General features: G+C 37.4%; 2 protein-coding genes across 3 annotated transcripts; one reads left to right on the top strand and one right to left on the bottom strand.

Moving 5' to 3' along the window:
- Nucleotides 1–1,947: 1,947 nt before the first annotated feature.
- On the bottom strand, nucleotides 1,948–8,846 carry NODGS (nodulin/glutamine synthase-like protein). Of its 2 annotated transcripts, XM_088255980.1 has the most exons (19): nucleotides 8,802–8,846; nucleotides 8,475–8,650; nucleotides 8,027–8,278; nucleotides 7,725–7,791; nucleotides 7,506–7,622; nucleotides 7,326–7,431; nucleotides 6,845–7,001; nucleotides 6,667–6,762; nucleotides 6,198–6,246; nucleotides 5,820–6,091; nucleotides 5,191–5,363; nucleotides 4,581–4,701; nucleotides 4,189–4,241; nucleotides 3,968–4,097; nucleotides 3,559–3,704; nucleotides 3,122–3,310; nucleotides 2,703–2,935; nucleotides 2,408–2,550; nucleotides 1,948–2,271 (listed from the first exon to the last, which is right to left on the bottom strand). In XM_088255980.1, exons 2-19 carry the CDS (start codon nucleotides 8,634–8,636, stop codon nucleotides 2,209–2,211), a joined length of 2,529 nt encoding a protein of 842 aa, XP_088112106.1. In that variant the 5' UTR covers nucleotides 8,637–8,650; nucleotides 8,802–8,846; the 3' UTR covers nucleotides 1,948–2,208. The 2 variants fall into 2 exon arrangements, with proteins under 2 accessions (XP_088112106.1, XP_088112105.1); XM_088255979.1 differs by lacking the exon at nucleotides 8,802–8,846 and having other exon boundaries at nucleotides 8,475–8,741.
- Nucleotides 8,847–19,397: 10,551 nt separating this feature from the next.
- Nucleotides 19,398–20,775, top strand: LOC110763309 (thaumatin-like protein 1b). The gene is made up of 2 exons (XM_021966069.2): nucleotides 19,398–19,555; nucleotides 19,898–20,775. The coding sequence occupies exons 1-2, from the start codon at nucleotides 19,501–19,503 to the stop codon at nucleotides 20,578–20,580; spliced, it is 738 nt and encodes a 245-aa protein (XP_021821761.1). The 5' UTR covers nucleotides 19,398–19,500; the 3' UTR covers nucleotides 20,581–20,775.
- Nucleotides 20,776–20,972: the final 197 nt, after the last annotated feature.

Here is a 20,972-nt window from a genome sequence, read left to right as displayed (position 1 = left end):
TATATTGACTTAATGAGCCATCATTTTTAGCCTAAATCGTCTTTTGCACTAAAACTGATTTTTCATATTTTGATTTGGTGGGAATTTGATTTTCTAGTATTTTTATTTGAATCCAAATAGGGGGTACTTCCTTATTTACATTGTAAACTAAAGTAAATTGAGTAATATAAAAAAAATGAAAGTAAAAGGACAAAGACATTTACTTAAATGCTGAAAATGGAAATAAGGTAATCTGTACACCTGGAGTACACCGAGCAAAGGGGTAATTTGAAGCACCTCCTTGTGCCTTAATAGGTCAGCCACAACACATGTGGGTACATATAAAAATGTAAAGTATTTGAAATAATATACATATAGAAATACATAACAATATATTACTTTTAAAATATAAAAAAAACTTGAGTGGGGGCCTCTGCTCCTGGCTACTCTCACCACCAGCTCCAGGGCAGACCCACAACCTCGATCGAGCCAGAAGAACTTACGCGTGGCACCCAACTGTCTTGTATATTGAGACCTTTTGTTTATTTATCTTGCATATTCAGACCACTTGTTTATTTATTTATCTTGCATATTGAGACATTTTGTTTATATTTATCTTTTAAAAGAAATAGTAACCAAAATAAATCTCCTTCTTCTATTCAGTCCAGTCACTTTGCTATATATAATATAGTTATAGTAGAGGATTCATTATTGTCATGTAATTGTATTTGTTTGATAATGGTAAAGATTAATGATTCTTTTAGATCTAATTGATTAATGATTTCTTATAGCGTAGCATAAGCTAGCGTTGTCAAAACTTGAGAAGTAATATATCGTTAGCAATATATATTAACCTAATTGATCCACTATCTTCCCAATCATATCTCATAACACTATCAAGAAAAACAAAATCAAGTACTCTAAATCGTTTGGTTTTCATATCATAAAGATGCAATTGGGGTGGACCGTCGTTAAATCCTGGTGTAAGTCCAAGAAAATAGCGCACGAATGCTAGCTCACCTGTGTGAATTGTACCCAAAGCTCTAACTGAGCAACTACGACCAAGGTCGTCTCTGGACATCAAGCTAACAGTCTGCTTAATCCACACATGATTTTGATAGTCCTTCGAAATCCATAACACGATCCTGTCCGACTTGTCAAAAAACACACCCACACATCCCCCCCACCTCAACTACACGTGCACTTCCTCGGCAATAACAATCAGCATCACTTTCATAATCATCATAATCATCAAACACTTCATGAGCATAATCTTGGGGCAGCGGCACCAATGTGAATGTCTCCTCTCTAACGTCAAATGCCACTATCACTTTCTGCTTCTCATGGATCCAATGTACGGCCCCATTGATGTACACTCCATCATTTCGTATCCCATGCGCTATATCAGAAAGAAGGTGGCTATGTTGGGGTACCTGCAATGGCCTCCACGAAGAATCCGTACCTATTGTGAATACGTTCAACTCAAAATCCCATTTTCTAAGTCCACTGGGATAAACACAGATGAACTGGAGAACCTTATACTCGTTTGTGAGTGGATTGAACCCAAAGTTAAAGTTGGCGGATGCAAGCAGTTCTCCATTGATTGTTATTGTTCCACAAAGCCATAATGTAACTCATACTACAAGTCAATGTTTAGACAATATGGCACACGATTTTTCCAAAATTTGCTTAGCTTGATACAAGGATTCGCATTTTATGGGAATTATTCAACTGTACCGTAGCCACCCACATATACCGTAGGCTGTATTTAGGGATAAGGGAAGTACTTATGATATAAGGGGATTTCTCACAAACGCACTACCAATGTGTCATAGGAGTTTGAACTTGAAACCCCTAGTTTGCAAGTCAATGCCCTTTTCCAATGGACTAGACTACATTGGCCATGGACGGTTATTTCACAGCTGCTATTATTTCACAAGGAAAATTATTTAGATTTGAAGACAGTAGTTTCTATAAATAAATAAAATCAACAAACATGACGTGAATGTTTTTATTTAGCTTCTTGTACAATTACGGCCAATGAACCACTAAGCTCAAAAGCTGCATATAAGTTTTTATGGTACAAAAAGGCAGTAATTTTATTTAAGTTACTTGTTTTCATCCCTGTGGTTACATTATTCTTAATTTATTTACGTAACGTGGAAGGCAACTCAAGCAAGTACACAAACAGAGCCAGACCGAAGACGGGATGATGAGAAGACAATAAACTCAGTAGCGGTATATGAGTTGCTTGTATGCATCTTTGTGATTTGAGTAGTAATCGATCTCTGCCTGCAAACAAAACAAATTGTGAAAAGCATCGTTATAAGCATTTCAATGAAAGGCATGCTACTGTTTTCGAGGACATTTTGTAATGGTTGAAATCATTTAATAGGTCAGCATTTAAAAAATTACATCCAAAATGTACCTTGCGGATCCCCTTTATGGCGACCAATAGCTTTTCACCAATTAAATCTGTGAAGGCATTGTCTTCCTTTAGAGCTTCTAAAGATTCAGAAAGTGATTTTGGCAACCTTTGTAGTTCTGCGTCAAGGCTAGAAGGATTTGTATCTGTTCAATGAAGAAATATTACTAAGATGTTAGACCACAGTATCTAACATTCTTGAAAAGAAAGACCATAACCTCTATGGAAAAAATTTCTTCAAATAGTAGACAGAGAATGAAAAGAAATTAAAACGTCAAGGATTATCGTGTCATCTTACCAACAGGTTCAGGGAGAGAAAGATGATTCCTAAGACCATCAATGCCAGCAGCAAGTATTGCAGCCAAGCCTAAGTGTGGATTTGCACACCCATCAAATGATTTGATCTCAAAGTTGCTCACCAAACCATGTTGAATTCCAGGTGGGCATGCAGTTCTTAGTGGAGCTTCTCTGTTTTCTTTTCCCCAGCACTTGTATGCTCCAGTCCATGTGTTAGGTTGTATCCGGTCATAACTACACATTGATAATGGTTGAAAATAAGAGAGGATAGTCCAATCCAAGCATTTTTCAAGCGGAATAAAAAGTATGAGAAGGCAGTCTCAGCTATGCTATTTCCTACTCAATTGCATAACAAGATGGTGAAACAGTTGCTCGCAAGAACAACGATAAATACAATAATTCAGGGATAAATAGGAGCACCTATTTGGAATTGGTGCTGTAAATGCCAAAATTGCTGGAAGATGATGTAAAACCCCTGCCAAGAATTCCTCCCCAACCTTGGACATTCCATGCCGAGAGGATCCACCAGATCCCATAAATACATTTTGTCCATTCTGCCACAAACTGATATGCACATGGGCTCCAGAGCCAATCTCATCTAGAGCATACCTGCCCAAATACCACAAAGTTATGTAGAGTAATATGGACATCGAAGGACAAAAATTTCTACAGACCTACAGCTCATCAGCTGTCAGGTAAGAAGTAGTGTTCAGCCAAGTTAAACATTGAGTCTCCATAGGCCAGAATTCACCTTCACACAAAATTCTAAAATCCAAAAATTCTTTTGGGCCAATTTTAAACCTCTTTTTGCAATGATATAAGCATCTAGCATACGTAGGGAAAAATTAGGAACCTACTTTGGGATAAAAGTTGCCAACAACCCATGCTTCCTTGTAATCGCCCTAATAACTTCACGGGTATAAATCAAGTTGTCAGCAGCATGCATACAAGCAGTGTGCCCCAGCACCATCTCAAATTGTCCTTTTCCAGATTCTGCATGTAACTACAGTTTGTACAATGTAAATAGTAAACAGAAGCTGGTGATACTTGAATTGCATAATCATTTGGGAGGGGGCACTCTTAAACAAAGGATGGCCTAGAGTGCTATATTTTATGTAACTACACCTTCTGTTGAATTTTATTGAAATTTGAATAGAAAAGAAAAACTTTCATATAAAGTATCAGTAAGCATGGTATTATATGGAAAAGTTCCTCCTACAAAATACAAAAACAAGCAGCAAAGATATCATGAGTTTTCTTCTGCACCTGTTCAACAGTAATATTCAAGGAATGGAGAGCAGGAATAACTTCATGAAATAAATAGGAAGCAGCATCATATGATGATGTGGAGCAGTAGGGTGTTGAGTCAAATGGCACCAATTCTTCCTTCCCATCCCTGCACAAGTTTTTCATTTGTATTCCAAATTATCACCATGCTTCTAAAATGTTCAATTACAAATTTACCTAGAGACAGAAGTATCCCATACCTTAGTGTACCTTTCAAGATAAAAAACTCATTTTCAAAGCCTGCATTCATTACCTGGACAAATAGCATTAAAGTTTTTTTAAAATTCTTTTAGTGAGATAGAAAACATATGAAACTTATTCATGGAAACAAGCAGTCCACCTACAATGTGAACATAAATTTAATAGCTCACATTGCAAACATCTAAAAGCAAGATCTCCTAAGTAACAGCAGTCTATCAATTTGCATGAATTGGAAAGAAAGAAAAAAGTATTTTCTATAATTTAGAAGACCCGCGTTCTTTTTCTAGATTACCCACCCTTAAGCCTCCTTTCTCAAGGGCCGGAGACAGAAATAGCATTAAAGTTAATTACCAGAGTTATCCATATGTCAGACACAAACTATTCAACATACCAAGTTAAATTCATCTTTCAAAAATTTTGAAACCCTGCGTAAGGCCTCTCTTGGGCAGTATTCCCATGCTTCACCTGGTTTTAGGTGCATGTCAGCCAAAACCATTTCCTCTTGTTTTTCCCTGTTGAGAAAAATATTGGTATTAAATAAAATAGTGGCAATAAATATTTTCAACTGTGCCAGATTTTACCTGATACTGAAGCATATATAAGTCGGAAAATATTATTATTTATTAAATCATGTCTATGGCTACAAATAGTTTGTGTAAGTGATAGTATCTTAATAGATGTGATTATGCAAGGACGTACTTGTGTGAGGCTGCGTGTATGTGTGTATGTATACATAGATCTTTCTGTTTGATCAAAAAGAGTGTGTAGTAGTACATAGCATATCACCAACTACTGCAAGCAATCATAACAAACTACAAAGAAAAAAATGAGAGGTTTTAACTTAATGTGTAACGAAAAATAATAAGCTCCTATAAGAAAAAGTCTAATAAGCTGCATATATATCATTTCAGTTATACTATACTAAGATAAATACATTGTTACTTAAGAAGACATATGTAGTGTAAATATTTATTTGAAACCTCAGCAGAGCTATTCAGTACCATGGGATTCTCCATTTAGTCGATAAATCAGGCATGAGTCTGATCTCACCCACTCCAGTTAAATTAGTCTCATCAGCAGGACCATCAGTGAATGAAGTCATTCCCATAGAAGCAAAAGTCAAACCAATGCCATTTTTTGTAACAACATCATTGAATCTATTTTTTGGAACAACCTGAAAAGATGGACAACAAATGGGACAAAAGAAATAAATTAAAAAATAGTCCTTATCCTATGCAAATTCAAGAAGTCACCTACAAAAACTAGAAATTGTTTAGTGCGATAACTTCCCCATTATAAAAGAACATAAGTATGCCATTCTACGAAAAATCAATAGCCACCGGTTTCGTACAATCATTTACTGTACAAGCTTGCTTCAACCTAGAAGGGATAACTAGTTGCACAGGTTGTATCTTTCATTACACAAATTGAATATATCAAATACCATGGATAAAGCACACAAAGGCATGGTTGTACGGCTGGTATGCTATAGTGCTCTAGAATATGGATACCATGCCATGCGTGAGTATATGTGTGTGTGTGTGTGTGTGTATCCTTACACTCTCTCACAAGAATATAACAAAAGTACTCACCAATTTTAAAACTTAAACCAAAAAGAAAAAGAACTCACACGACATCTTTGTTGTCCGGAAGCATCAGACCAGATAACACGAACAAATGAGACATCATCTTCTGAGTCATTACCGTTCACCTTCACAAAGTTGGGAGATACACTATTCTCTGACCCAGAGGATTTGACAGAAGAATTAATCTTGTAAAACTGAATTGCATTTTGTGAAAAGATGTCTTTAGCAGCCTCAATAGCTTCAGGAATTGAGAGATCACCATCAGCACAAGCATCACGTAGGACAGAAAATACAACTTCACGAGATTTTTTTGCACCTGTCAAAGATGAAGTGGCACTTGAAGTGATTACCTGCACAAAATTTATCTACATATACAGTTTATAATACTATTATAACAAACCTGAGTAGAAAGTTTAACAAACCTAAATAAAAAGTTTCAGGAAATGCGTAGCCATCAGTGCTGAACATCACCTGCAAATAAATTATGTTCGACAACCAATGTTTTATTAATGCATGTATTTATTTTGGGGGGCAGGGAGCACACATGTACATGGGCATGCACACGCACAGGAAACATCTTTTCATTTTTCTACCCAGTACCAGGACCCTTCTGCAGAATTTCAGATAGCTTAGATGAATGTATAAACAAGACAGAGATACTTTCAGTCAGATCCGGGAAGAATGTCCTAATAACTAGACTGCTTCAATGGAGTTTATTAACAAGAAAAAGTACATATACGATTGTTAGAGTTTACCAAAAGTATTGTATTTACTCCATAATCTCGTCATAGCAATATATTGTATGATAGTGAAAAACCACTCTATGTGTTCTTAGAATTAGAATGCACAGTTCCCTAATTTATTCTAGGCTTAGGGTTCATGAAGTGTTACCTTCTTAATTGGAGCTAGCTCCAAAAGTTCTTTGACTGAAGATATCATCCCATGGACACTGAGCTTAGGTACAGCCAAACCAAAGTCAAGGTACACCTGTAAGTGAAAATGTTTGTGACCCACAAGGTTATACCGAATGTGGAGAAAAATGAAACTCACTGAGAACTACAAATTTTACCTGGGGATAAATGGAGGCTAGATATGATGCTTCTTTTGAAAATGGGTAGGATGCATGTAAAAGAACTATACGGCATTTAGAAAATCTCTTGTCCTTGAGCACATCCCGAAGATGAAGAGGATTGGACAGCCGCATATCCAAATCTTTGTCGCCAAAACTAGTTACAGGCAAAGAATATCAATTATTAATAAACAGACAACATAATTTTGAACAATCATAGTATCACAAGGATCGAAGTACTTTTCTATTCTACTTCAAAAGGGTCAGGGAATAATAGAATCTGTTTTGTGATTCCTTGAACCTATACATTATATTATTCATATAGAAATCAACATAAGGGAGTATTTCTAAAAAAACCTTCAGAATCATTCCTTTAAACGGCAACAACAAATTCTAAGCTTTCAGTTCCTTTCTATAAGTATCAGCAATCAATCAGAGTATAATGCAAAATAATTTTGAGAAATTCAAAACTTCCAATTACCCTGTATGTATCTGCATTGGCAAGTCAAAAAGTAGACCAACCTCCAAACTACGAGTGAAGACATAGTCGATAAAACTTTTATTTGAAATGCGAACAGGCTTTGCAGCTGGAGAGATAGACTAATCAGTATACCTTGTGGTTAAAATAGAGAAAAAAACCCCATCCAAATGTGATACTCACCATGTAAAACCTCAGCAAGACCTTCCTCAGCATCCTTTTTAGTGACATTTGTATTAATTTCCAGGCCGCTGCGGTATGCAGCTATGCTTTTCAAGCCAAAAATCTTATCACCAACTGTAGCATAGTTGATAAGGAATTCAACAAAATCAGGGAGTTACATTTTTACACCAGTAGATGACAAAGTGACATAAATATCCCACAGCTAACTAAAAGGATATGACTTCAACTTTCCAACAAATATTTCGGTGAAAAAATCCAATGTCCAAGAAGATCCAACGGGCAATTCCTAAAAGGAACAGAAAATGGAACAAATAATTACTATGTGTTTGTTGCTCAGTCAATCAAAATAACTAATGATATCATCTATAATACTTATAATTACAACCCAACAACAAAAATGCCTGATAAACTGAAAACATAGATAAACATTAAAAATTAAAAAAGTTAAAAAACTAGCTGAAAGCATCAAACACTCATCCAAGAAAAAGAAAAATGAAGGATGCATAAGGTGTCTCACTCACTTCATTAAGAATCTCCTCAGCCAGATGTTCAATTCTCAAAATTCTCCCAACAACAGGTGCAAAATTCTTATGCCAATCTATCTCATGCTTTTTGTCCAACCTCAACCCATCATCAATGAGAATGGCGGAGATTCCTGCAGCTCTGAAGCAAGTGGAGCTAATCGACTGCAATCCGGCGAGTCTGCGATGTTCTTCAACTCCATGCAAGGTCTTCTCACACCCATAGAGCTCGGCAACATCCTTCAAATTTCTCTGCAAGACAACGCCGTGTTTCGCACATATCAAGAGTTCAGCATCTCGATTTGACAAAACAGAACATCAGATAGATACGATCATAATCAACGGATAATTCAGTGTCGTTGACTTGAGTTTGACCGCGCCTAGAGGCGTAAGATAGCATGGAAGCGTTGAAGGGAGGCAGAAACTGGAGATAGAGCAGTGCGCATACCTTGAAGGAGAGGGAATGGGGTGCGTAGGATAAGGCGTCGCCGTTGGCTTCAGAGAAGCCACTGATGAAGGGTAAGGCAGAGTCAATGGCGACGATGTTGTGCGCGTGGGCGTCGACGAGCTCCGCCTCCTTCACCGCCTTTCTCAGCTCCGTCAAATCCATGCCGTCGACTGTTTCTGCGAGCGTTGAACCGGGCATGTCGTCGGCCTTTTATAAATTATAACAGACGAAATTTTTTTTTTTTTCACCGAAAAAGATATCATGGGTTTTTCTACTTTTGTCTCAACTCAATCTTCAATAACGGTCAAAAACCGTAATATCACTTACGCCTTTTTCTCCGCTTGTGGTGTGTAGGGATTTCGAAACTTTATCCACACCATTGTGAGAACGTGAAGGTAAAGAGTCTCACATTGGAAAATTAAGAATTCTAGCAAGAGCTTATAAGGAGTTGGACTACTCTTCTTATTGCCAATTGGTTTTGGGGTGGTACCTCAACTTCCTTCATAGTATCAAAGCCAGGTTGTCCACATGTGAAAGCCCAACTTCCTTCATGAAATGATCTTAGATGTTGGGTGTCTAGGAGTTTCGAACATTTTTCTCTTGTAATTTTAGTTTCATTATTACTTGATTTTCACTTTCGTACTCATTTTTAAATTCTATAGTTTTTAGGTGACGAAAGTTACATTGGCAATAGAAAAATTGTAGGTGTTTGACTTGAATCACATGAAAATTGTCATTGAAAAGCTTTTATCTCTTTCTTTCATTCATTTCTTAAAATCGCTTTTGATACAACACAACTTCTCTTAAAATAGTAGAGGAAATCTTTAAAGATATGTATATACTTCCTCTACTTTCAAAAAAATAAAAATAAAAATTCTGAAGGAGTACATTAGTCAAAAAGCTTGACAATATAAAATAAAATGAAAATTCTGTGTCAATAATTATGAGTTGTTGTTTCTCCCATCTTTTTTCTCCCAGTCACCAAGTTTTTGTTTTTATTTTTCGACTGTGATGGTTTATGGATTGGGTTGGTTGGAAGAGATGGGCTGAGATATAAAGTAAGCTAGTTTGTAGGCTAGTGTCTTCAATGGCTGTGAAAGAGAAGGAAAAACACAAGGGGTGGTCGAATGAGAGCTTGCCGACTTTTACTGTTTGAGAAAAATGTCGAAGAAAAAAAGTTTGGAGATTGAAATATTAGAATCGTCATTGTCAAACAATTAATCTTGTTAGCTTATTATAACACGTGCATTGAAACGAAAAAGAAAAAAGAAAAAAAGAAGAAGATGGCTGCACTGCACACATTGAAATTCCTATAAAATAAGATAACACCAATATTTCAGCTATGGAGCACGTGTTCAAATGGAATTACAATTCTTTGCCTACAGGTTATTTTGACTATAGTGTTTGTGTCAAACACTGAGGCCAAGGAGTGATTATTCATTTAATCTCAAACTCCTCAAAATTAAGGGCCTATAAAAAGGGGTACATGGCTGGGAAAAAGGGGGAGGCTGTGGAGAGATACAAAAATGAAAAAAGGAAGCCGCAAGGCCTTGGGGAAGAATGGAGCACATCTGTGCTGAAGAAAAATGACAGAGGCAATTCCATATGCAACCGTCCGTATCAAAAGTAGCACAACATGGAGTCATGACAGAGGCAATCAAGGCTCCTCTCTTGTAGTCCTCCATGCTTGGGTATAAAACCCATGAACCAAATTCTATGGATGATGAATCCATTTTGGGGTCAAAACTCATAAATCAAATTTAGTGGGTGAGCACAATGAGGAAAAAGCCAAAGTTCATCTTGTTAAATGGGATTCTGTGTGTAAACCTAAGTCCATGGGTGGTCTTGGTCTGAAACAAACCCATTTAATGAACCAAGCTTTACTTGCTAAGGTGGGCTGGAAACTTTTGCAAAAGGGCCAAGGTCTCTGGAATAAAGTCCTGCAGGAAAAATATATTAAGAGCAACCATATTCTGAATATTAATAAAGCTGTTCAAGCTGCTTGCTCTAATACTTGGAGAGGAATCCTGTTTGGCACTCAAATTCTCTCTAAAGGTTTAAAATGGAGAGTCGGAGCAGGTAATGACATCCTTTTTTGGAAGGACAATTGGCTTGATTGTGGCCCTCTCGAGGGCCTTTCCATAATCCCTCTTTCTGAAGACATGTTACAATGGACTGTGCGGGACTTTATGTCTGAAAGTGGGTGGAAGATTGATTGGCTCAACCAACTGCTTCCTAGTGAAATTGTTGGCAGAATTTGCAGTATTCATACGGGCTCTGAGACTCAAAGACCAGATAGTACTATCTGGGGCCTGTCTAAATCTGGAGAATTCTCTGTTAAATCTGCCTATTTATCCTTCTTTGATGAGATAAATTCTGCGCCTTGGGCTTGGGATTTCATATGGAAACTGCATCTGCCACCAAAGATAAAGACCTTTTTGTGGCTTATTGGTCATGGCAAAATCCTCACTAATGTCCAGAGAGAGAGAAGAAAGTTGACTACTGATCCAAATTGTCATAGATGCCGGTCCCTCCCTGAGACTATGGAGCACTTATTCAAAGACTGCCAGCATGCCCAACAGGTTTGGAACTCCATTGAAATACCCCTTTCGTTGGCTCATACCTTCTATCTTAGCTTTGATGTTTGGATTATGATCAATCTCAAGAGCAAGATTAAAGTCTCTCACAACTTACCTTGGGTCTTGGTATTCACCACCGCTCTTTGGCACTGTTGGAAATGGAGATGCTGCTCCACTTTCAATACTGGCTATGAAGCTCCCCCCCACCTCATGCAGGTTATTCTTCAGTTTGCTTGTGATTGGTATGACATCAATAAGGTGATTAATGTTATTCATGCTAGAGAGGTTATCCAAGTCCTTTGGCAGCCTCCTTCCCTTGGAAATGTTAAATTGAATGTGGATGGTAGCTGCAAAATCAACTCTGGTTTAATATGCGCTGGTGGGCTGCTGAGAAACGCCAATGGAACTTGGATCTGTGGTTTTTCAGCTAACATCGGGTTTGGAACTATTTTGGAGGCTGAGTTATGGAGTCTATTCAGAGGCTTGCAAATGGCTTGGGCTAAAAACATTAGATCCCTTGAGATTGAGAGTGATTCAATGACAACTGTCACCTTGATAACCAAAACCTGTGAGCAATCCCACCCTTTATTCTGTTTGATTGAGGACTGCAAAGAATTAATGCGTCGCAACTGGAGTTGCAACATCTCTCATATTTACAGGGAACAAAATAGAGCTGCGGACCTCCTTGCCAATATGGGGCATGAGCTCCCTTTGGGTATACACCACTATGATTCTGCTCCTGATCATCTTACCAGCACTTTGCGGGATGATGAACTAGGGAGGGCCTATGATAGGGCTGTGCCTGTTTAGCTTTTCTTCCTTGGCTTCTGCCATCCTTGTAACCAAAAAAAAAAATTTAGTGGGTGAGCAACCCCGAAAAATCATTGGATACGAAATCCATTATTGGGTGAGAAACCCTTAAATTTATTTGGGATGAGAAATCCATGGGTGAGAAACCCCGAAATTATTTGGATGCAAATCCATGGGTGAGTAACCCCGAAAAATCATTGGATACGAAATTCATTATTGGGTGAGAAACCCCGAAATTATTTGGATGCAAAGTCCGTCATTGGGTGTTAAACCTTGAAATCAAAGCATCAGGTTTTGCACCCCGGAAACAAAGCTTGGGTTTTACACTCTGAAAACAAATATGGGTTTGCACCCTAAAAACAAAGTCTGGGTGTTTCACTCTCAATCAAGGATTGAGTTTTGCACCCTAAAAAAATCATTGGATACAAAATCCATTATGGATGAGAAACCCTGAAATTTATTTGGGATGATAAATCTCTATGGGTGAGAAACCCGTCTTTGATAGAAATTCTCAAAACAAGCATTAAAAAAGCTTGAGATTTATATTTGAATTATTGACCGCTAAGAGCATCTCCACCCACAAGGGCTAAGTCTAAGGCAATGGCAAGCAAGGGCTGCCACTATTCACGTGAATAGTGTCAGCCTTTGCATTTGTGGTTCCACCCACAAGGGCTAAGTCTAGGGCAAGTCTAAGGCAAGAAAGGAAAAAAATATTATGCAACAAAATATAAACAATTTAGAAAGTAAATAAAATTGTTATGTATTTATAGGGAAAGCATCTATAATTTTTTGGTATTTTAAAAAAAAAAATTGAAAATTTTTTGGATATTTTTTGAATTTTTTTAAATATTTTTTTGGTCGCTGACGTCAGCATGACGTCACAAAACTCGGTTTGAAGCCCAGGCAAAACCTGCCCTTGGGCTTGCCCGGGCTGGTGGGACCCACGCCAAACCAGGCTGCAGGCTGCAGCGCTGGAGCTGCTTGGGCTTGCAAGGGGGGCCTTTTGCCCGGTTCTTCTCCTGCGCTGGAGATGCTCTAAAGAGTTCAACATGCTGATCTGTGCAAAGACCAACCTCTCAAACCAAAGCTCGAAGGGTCCAACTTGTTTAAATTACTGTTGCTGCCAACAGCAAGGAAAAATGGTGCTCGTCACTTTTCTGTAGAATTGGCTTATTAACCAAATATCTTTAAATGACTTTCAAGCATTATGAAAACTTGAAGAACCCAAAGAAATTTGGTCCATGTCAGATGGCAAACCAAATGGTCAAGCCTTTTGTATGAAGCTCACGACAAAGCAAGTCATCATCGTTGGAAATTGATGTCTTGCACTTGCACATCTAAAGAAAACAAAGCCAGCTTTATGAAAGAGAAAAATAGAAGAGGGATGTGATTGAGCCACCACATGAAAGTCCAAAAAAAAAGAGCAAAGAAACAATAACAAGAGGATTTCTTCTTCCCTTGGCATGCGTTAAGCTAACAAGTCTTTGAAATCAAGGACTCACCTCAACGCCAGCAAGAAGGGATTTTACAAAGCTAATGTTGTTGGCTGGAAATCCAAGAAGGCCCACATACTTGAGACAAGTTCGAGAGAGTAAAACACCAAGGCTTCAAGCCTGAAAGGATCTCAATCTTAAGTCCATTACAAAATAGTGTAGTTCTGCTCAAATTCAAAGCTGAGTCAATTAGGGACTGCCAAATCAGTTAAAATGGGCTTCATGGGCTGCTTGTACAAAGTCACAAAGACCACGCAACAAGTCCGAGAGCTAACATAAAGTCTAAGTTATGCATATTAAAATATTGGGCTGTCAAGAGAAAGCAAATATCTCAAGACCTAACGTCTCCAATCTCACATCTCAAGATTTGATGGTATTAAATATGATGAGCTTATTCCATTACAAGTCTCAAGCTCAATGGAGTTGTCCATTAAAAATCCAATTGGCAAACAATTGGTCTGAGTTCTTAAATTCACAAAGCATAGCTTAGTGGGTTCAAATCCAAAGCGCCCATTAATTCCCAAGGCAGCAAATTAAGGCTCAAGTGGTGTAAAACCACATCAAAAGTCTAAGTGGTACAAAACCAATTTAAATGCCCCACTAAGAAATGTGGGAATCAATCATTGTGGCAAAGAAGCTATTCATAAATGAGTGCCAAGCATTCAACCATGGTGTGACGGTGACTCCAATCCAAATAAATGATTGGTCATGACCCGAGCATCAAACTCAATTTCAAAAGATACCAAAGGAGCATCAATATGGATTAACGGGTTTATCAATCACAAAAGCCCATTAATCTCAAATCCTCCAAATCATGCATGGATACAAATGCATGTGTCAATAATCAAATTAAATTAGTAGGTTCATCAAAATTGCCCATTAGTTTTTTTTTGTTTTTTTTGACATTTACAATGAAAAAATGGTACAAAACCATTCCGAATTTTCTCATGGGTCATCTAACCTTGCAAATTTCAATGAGATCACATTCAAATCTCTCAAACACAAATTCTTAATTAGTGGGCCACACTTACCCATTAATTTCTAAATTTGGAACTACATTGGTTTGATCCCGTCAAGGGTACGTAGGCAGTCTAGCATCCCAATAGATGCAACCGCAACCAAATTTGAATCCATGGTTTATTCTAACTAAATTTGCCCAAACACTTTCCCAAATGCAAATGTCAATTGTAGAAAATTAGCGGGTTCATCAAAATTGCTCATTATTTTTCTTCGGCATTGACAAGAAGAAAAATAGTACAAAACCATCCAATTTTTTCCATGGGTCATCTACCCATGCAAATTTCAATGAGATTAACTTCAAATCTCTCAAACACAAATTCTCAATTAGTGGGCCACACTTACTCATTAATTTTCAATTTTTCCCATAGGTCATCTACCAATGCAAATTTCAATGAGATTAAATTCAAATCTCTCAAACACAAATTCTCAATTAGTGGACCACACTTACTCATTAATTTTCAATTTTTCTCATAGGTCATTTACCTATGAAAATCTTAAAATCTCAAAATTGTCTCAAAGACACAAATTCTAAATTAGTGGGCCACACTTATCCATTAATTTCCAATTTTTCTCATTGGTCATTTACCTATGAAAATCTTAAAATCTCAAAATTTGGAACTATGTCGGTTTGATCCCATAAAGAGTACGTAGGCAGTCTAGCGTCCCACTGGACGCAACCGCAACTAAATTTGAATCCTTGGTTTATTCTAACCAAATTCGCCAGAACACTTTTCCAATTGCAAATGTCAATTTTAGAAAATTAGTGGGTTAATCGAAATTTCTCATTATTTTTCTTGGACATTGACAATAGGAAAAATGGTACAAAACCATCCAACTTTTCCCATTCGTCATCTGCCCATGCAATTTTCAATGAGATTAAATTCAAATCTCTCAAACACAAATTCTCAGTTAGTGGGCTACACTTATCCATTAATTTCCAATTTTTCCCATGGGTCTGTTGGAAATATGCCCTAAAAGCCAATCATATGATGTAATCTTTTAAGGATATTTCATGTATTAGACTTATGTTTAATCCTCTTAAAGGGCAAGTTTATTGTTTATTAGTAAATGTCTCATTAACAGTTACACATGCTTAAACAATAAGTCCAAGGGATGTGAGATAGAGAGAAAGTAATCTAAGGAAGTTAGATTCAGGAGACCTTTCCTCTATTATCTTCATGCCCTAAATGTTCCTAGTCATAGGATTGTCAAATGGGCACTGACAATCCGGAAAGACCGATACATGCTATGTCTTCTCAATTGGGAGGATGATTGGTCTCAAGTCATTCGTGTGGAGACACTAAGACAAGTATGTAGGTGCTCAATGGAGAATGAGTTCACTGAACGCGATCAAACGAGAGTTTCTTGTATGGAAATTTTACTTATATGTCAAACAAGAAACTCCAAGTTGCAATAATGCAAATTAGTCCTTAGACCTGAGGCACCATGGTTGTCTTGTGGGAAGGTTGTGGATCTTTGATGATGCTATAAAGACATGTCCTAATCACGGATGTGTTGCAAGCATTGTTGGGATTCATGATTAACTCATGGAGACATGTGAGTGTACAACATGGAATCTCTATCCTTCAGTAAAGAAGGAGAATGCTCGGAAGATATGATTAAGCAAATCTCTGATCAGAGTATTCGGTATGACTTAGAAGGATGTTCTTGTCATACTAATACAAATCATATAAGACGTGACAATCTCATTAGGGATTTTGACATGCACCATGCCCTGGTAATGAGATTAAAAGCATTGTAATAGGGAAGGACCGTATTGCATTGTAATTCCAACTGAATAGGTTCTCTGCTTATTCTACTTAGCTTGGATATCCATGACATACTGCTAGGTGTCACTCATGGATGGTGGAAGCCCTAAGGACTAATGATCCTAACTAATAGGGAGAATTAAAAAGGGGTTTTAATTCACAATCAATTACAAAGAGTTCAAATTGCCCACGACCTTGCTAATTAGAACCTAATGGATCGCACACCGTTAAACTTAAGTTATTTGAGAAACCGTTATGGAGATGATGAATTGAAGAGATCAATTAAGCTTTGTTAATTGGTTAAGGCAAAATTAATTATGGAATTAATTTAAAAGACACGTGATGTCGGAATAGGCTTCAAACGGGAATTTTGAATTCTGGGCTCATTGGGCTTTATCCTTTTGGACATGGAGATTGAGTTGTATGACAACATAAATTAAATTGAGCCCAAGAGGCCCAATTTCAAGGGATGAACGTTCATATGGGCTTTTGGTTGCTAGAGTCAACTTGTTGACTCAAGAAAAAGATAACTATCATCTTTTTGAAGCCAAAAGGGTTCATTAGTGGAAAAAAAAAAAAGAAGAAAGAAAGCTCTAGTCTTCCAAAAACTCTCTCTACACTTTCATACCATCTTAGTGAGGGATCACTAGCATCATCCTCTCACTAAGCTCATCATATTCTTCTCAAGCTCTAGTTGGTGAAGAGACTTAGAGGTTACCTATTTTGGTGACTTTTGGAGAACCTCCTAAGTTGAAGTTTTGAAGGAGTCATTCAAGCTTCAACAACAAGGTGGAGATTTTGAAGGAGCCATTCAAGCTTCAGCAACTTTGGTGGAATTCGATCATAGGGTTGAAAGCACGCACCAAGGGTAACTCCTCCTTCCAATCTTACTAGAAGTATGTTCTAGGAAAGTAGTACAACTATCACTTGGCTTAAAAGATTCATGGGAAAAGTTTTCGTTTTTGAACTCATAGATGCATGCTTAAGCTTCCGTTGCCATGATTTTATTTATCTATGTTGATGTTCAAATGAAACTCATGATTTTCTAAAGGTTTCCTTCAGGGTCATCTACCTATGAAAATTTCAACATCTCCAAATTGTCACGAAGACACAAATTCTTAATTAGTGGGCCACACTTACCCATTAGTTTCCAAATCGATTCTCTAAACTACGTTGGTTTGATCCCTTTGAAAGGGTACGTATGCAATCTAGAGACTCAATCTAGATGCAACCGCCCAAATCTTAAATCCAAACAGAATCCCTGGTTTATTCTTAACCAAATTCGCCCCAAACACAATTCAAAATTGAATCCCTGATTTATTCAGCTAAATTCACTTAATACAATATGAATCAAATTTTCCTTGCAATGAGTAATTTATTCATTGCAACTCTTTGAACTATGAGTAGCTTGATTCCCGTAAGGGATACGTAAGCACCCTGAGGTTCGATGTAGGAGCAGCCGCAAAATCAAACACGCACGTTATGTTTCTTTGAAGCAAGGGATTGTAATTAAGAGACACCGCGTCTCAAATGGGTCAAACCTAAAATAATAAAACCCCATTATTTAATTAGTGGTGGTGAAATTATGTTGGGAGGTTCACATTTTTTCTTCAATAACGTGTTTTCTTACTCTATAAATTAATCATCCACTGATATTATAACAAGTGGATTAATAATACACTAGCTACATGGCACACCGAAAATCACCACAAAAAATTATTCATATGTAGTATCGATGGGAAGAGTACCATGATAGCACCAAAAACTAATATAATGTGCTAAAATATGAAACCTAATATGAGAATATTTGTTTGTGGGAATTTTCTGTGTATTCTTCTCCTTGTAGGAGGTCATATTTCTAATACAACAAATGCTGAATGGGCAAGTAAATAATAAATTCCTAAATCTATTTACAGTAGGAAATCAGGAATTAAAGTAAATCAATTACAATTATAATAGGAATTCTTGGTGTGTAAGGAAAGTAAGTCAACAATCCACAAGTCACGCCAACATAATGCAAACACACACCTTCTTAACTTTGTATTTTAATTTTCAAAGCATTTACTGAATCTTGGTGACAAGACAGACGCTAGCGTTGGGGAACTTGATCCTCTAGCTCTTATAGTTGTATGCCCATAGAAGATGAAAGCTACTTTCAATTTGACTTATTTTCTTTGTGTCTGACTTTTATATTGGTTTGATTTTAGAGTTTTCTTTTTTGGGTTTACATGACAATCATTATCTCCCCTTCATATATTGCACGCTTTATAAATTTTTTGTATATCTCATTGAATACAACTTGTTCTTATGCAGTTAAGGGACTTGTAGCTCAAGTGGTTAATTAAGATTGTTTTTCCTTGCGGCCGAGGCCCTTCATTTTCCCATCTCCCAATATTATTTGTATATAAAAAAATAGTTAATATAGCTTTGAGATTTTTCATTACGTAAATTAATAATTAGTAGTAAATACATAATAATAACGTGGACTATTCCATTTTGTGACTCTTGAAAATGAAATGCATATGAGCCTTTCTCTCATGGCAGATACAATATTGTCTTTAGGCCCGTCTATCACGCAGTTGCGTATGGCAAGCAGGTTTCCACAGATTGTTTGACAAAAGCGTAATTGCATTCAATGTCTAAATGCCAAATGCCATACGATTTTTCCAATTTGCTAAAGTCGGGCTAGCTTCATATAAAGGATAAGGATTCGCATTTTTTGGAATATACCAGCCGTACTTGGGGATAATGAAAATACTTATAATTAATAGTACAAATATAAAATAATATTTCAAAAACAAAATATAAAAAAAAATACCAATGATACATATATTTTCAATTTTTAAACAATTCATTGAAAAATTCCAATCATCTTGCACTATCTGTATCCTCGATACTTGTAGTTATAGACACCAATATACAATAAGAAAAATACTTGGCTCGTTGCATGTAAGAAATTATTCCTCCTTGCAGATAAATTACAGTCTAATATGTATGCATAAATTTTTCCTTTAGTGATTATGTTTTTGTTTATATAGGAAGGAGCTAAGGAGGGCATCCAACACTTTTGGGGAGATAATTAATTTTGTAAATTAGCTACAAATTTTGAGGGGAATTAATATGAAATGAGGCTAGCTAGGCCGGTCCAGGAACTTAACTTGGTGATTTTCCCTGCAAATGCAAAAGGTCCATACGACAACTTGGACACGCAAGTCGCAATGTGCAAGACAACAAAAAGGTAGGTTGCACTTGAAGCCTATATATATAACACGCCCCTTGCTCACCAAATTTCATCTCAACTTAATTCCATCCAAGGATATAATTAGTTTGGCAGCAGAGGAACTAATTTCATTCAATGATGATGAACACCCAAGCACTTCTCAGCCTCACCTTGGCCCTCCTCTTCGCAGGTAAACATAACTTCCTCTTGTTCTTTTCTTTTTCCCTTACATCTAAATATCCAAATATATATATATACGCATTGAGCTCCAAATATTTGATGGGTTAAGAGCATCTCCAACCGATATCGATATGTCAAATTGTTATATATACTTTTTTCAAAGTGTCAAATTGTTACATAAGCTATCAAATTTGAATTTAACATCTCGTTGGAGATGCTCCAACAATGACGTTCATGGGAGGGCTAGAAATTTTTCACACGATCGATTGGACTATAATTTCACATAGATATGTTTGTGGTTATAGTATCAAATTAATTATAAACTCATTATTTTTTCCTTGGCATAATGCAGGTGCTCATGCAGCTACGATTACCTTCACAAACAAATGCCCCTACACCGTATGGCCAGGAACCCTAACCGCCGACCAACAACCTCAACTGTCCACCACAGGCTTCGAGTTAGCATCCCAAGCTAGCAGCTCAGTGACCACTCCAGTCCCATGGAAAGGCCGCTTCTGGGGCCGAACTGGATGCTCCACCGATGCCTCCGGAAGGTTCAGCTGCGCCACAGCAGAGTGCAACTCCGGCCAAGTCACATGCAACGGAAACGGCGCCGTTCCACCCGCAACCCTAGTTGAAATCAACATTGCAGCCAACGGGGGCCAAGACTTCTATGACGTGAGCCTCGTCGACGGCTTTAACCTTCCCGTTTCCGTCTCTCCGCAAGGTGGCACCGGCGACTGCAAGACCTCTACCTGCCCCGCCAACGTCAACGCCGCCTGCCCGGCTGAGCTGCAAGTGACCGGGGCCGGCGGAGTTATCGCCTGCAAGAGTGCGTGTACAGCTTTCAACCAGCCTCAGTACTGTTGCACTGGTCAGTATAACCAACCGTCGACGTGCCCTCCCACAAACTACTCTCAGATATTCGAGAACCAGTGCCCTCTGGCTTATAGCTACGCTTACGATGACGTCAACAGTACCTTTACATGCAGCGGTGGACCTAACTACGTTATTACATTCTGCCCTCCAAATTAAAATATAGAAACACATATATATACTCTCTATATAGAAATATTTCCCTTTCTATACAGATATATAGGAAGAATGAACTTAATGAATCTTGACACATTACAGGTGTTGTCATGAATTTGTAATAATATTTTCAATGAAATAAAAAATAAGTACGTGGTCCGGTGCTACTATTAGCACTGGTTTTAGCTGCCAATGAAAGCACATTTTGAATATTTGACGATATTTGCTATTCTTTCAAGATTATCAGGAGCTAGCTAATGGATATGATATTTACGTGTATTATTTATGTTTTAGTGAAGTATTTTGAATTTTCCTAAGGTTATTATTTTTTTAAGACCTTTGAGAGGAGCGATAATATACTAAACTCACACACACTACATGGATGCTAAGACTCG

This window comes from Prunus avium, chromosome 7 (genome assembly GCF_965620075.1).
Source record: "Prunus avium chromosome 7, drPruAviu1.hap1.1, whole genome shotgun sequence".
NCBI classification, from domain to species: domain Eukaryota; kingdom Viridiplantae; phylum Streptophyta; class Magnoliopsida; order Rosales; family Rosaceae; genus Prunus; species Prunus avium.
This window is presented reverse-complemented; position numbering and strand designations above follow the sequence as displayed.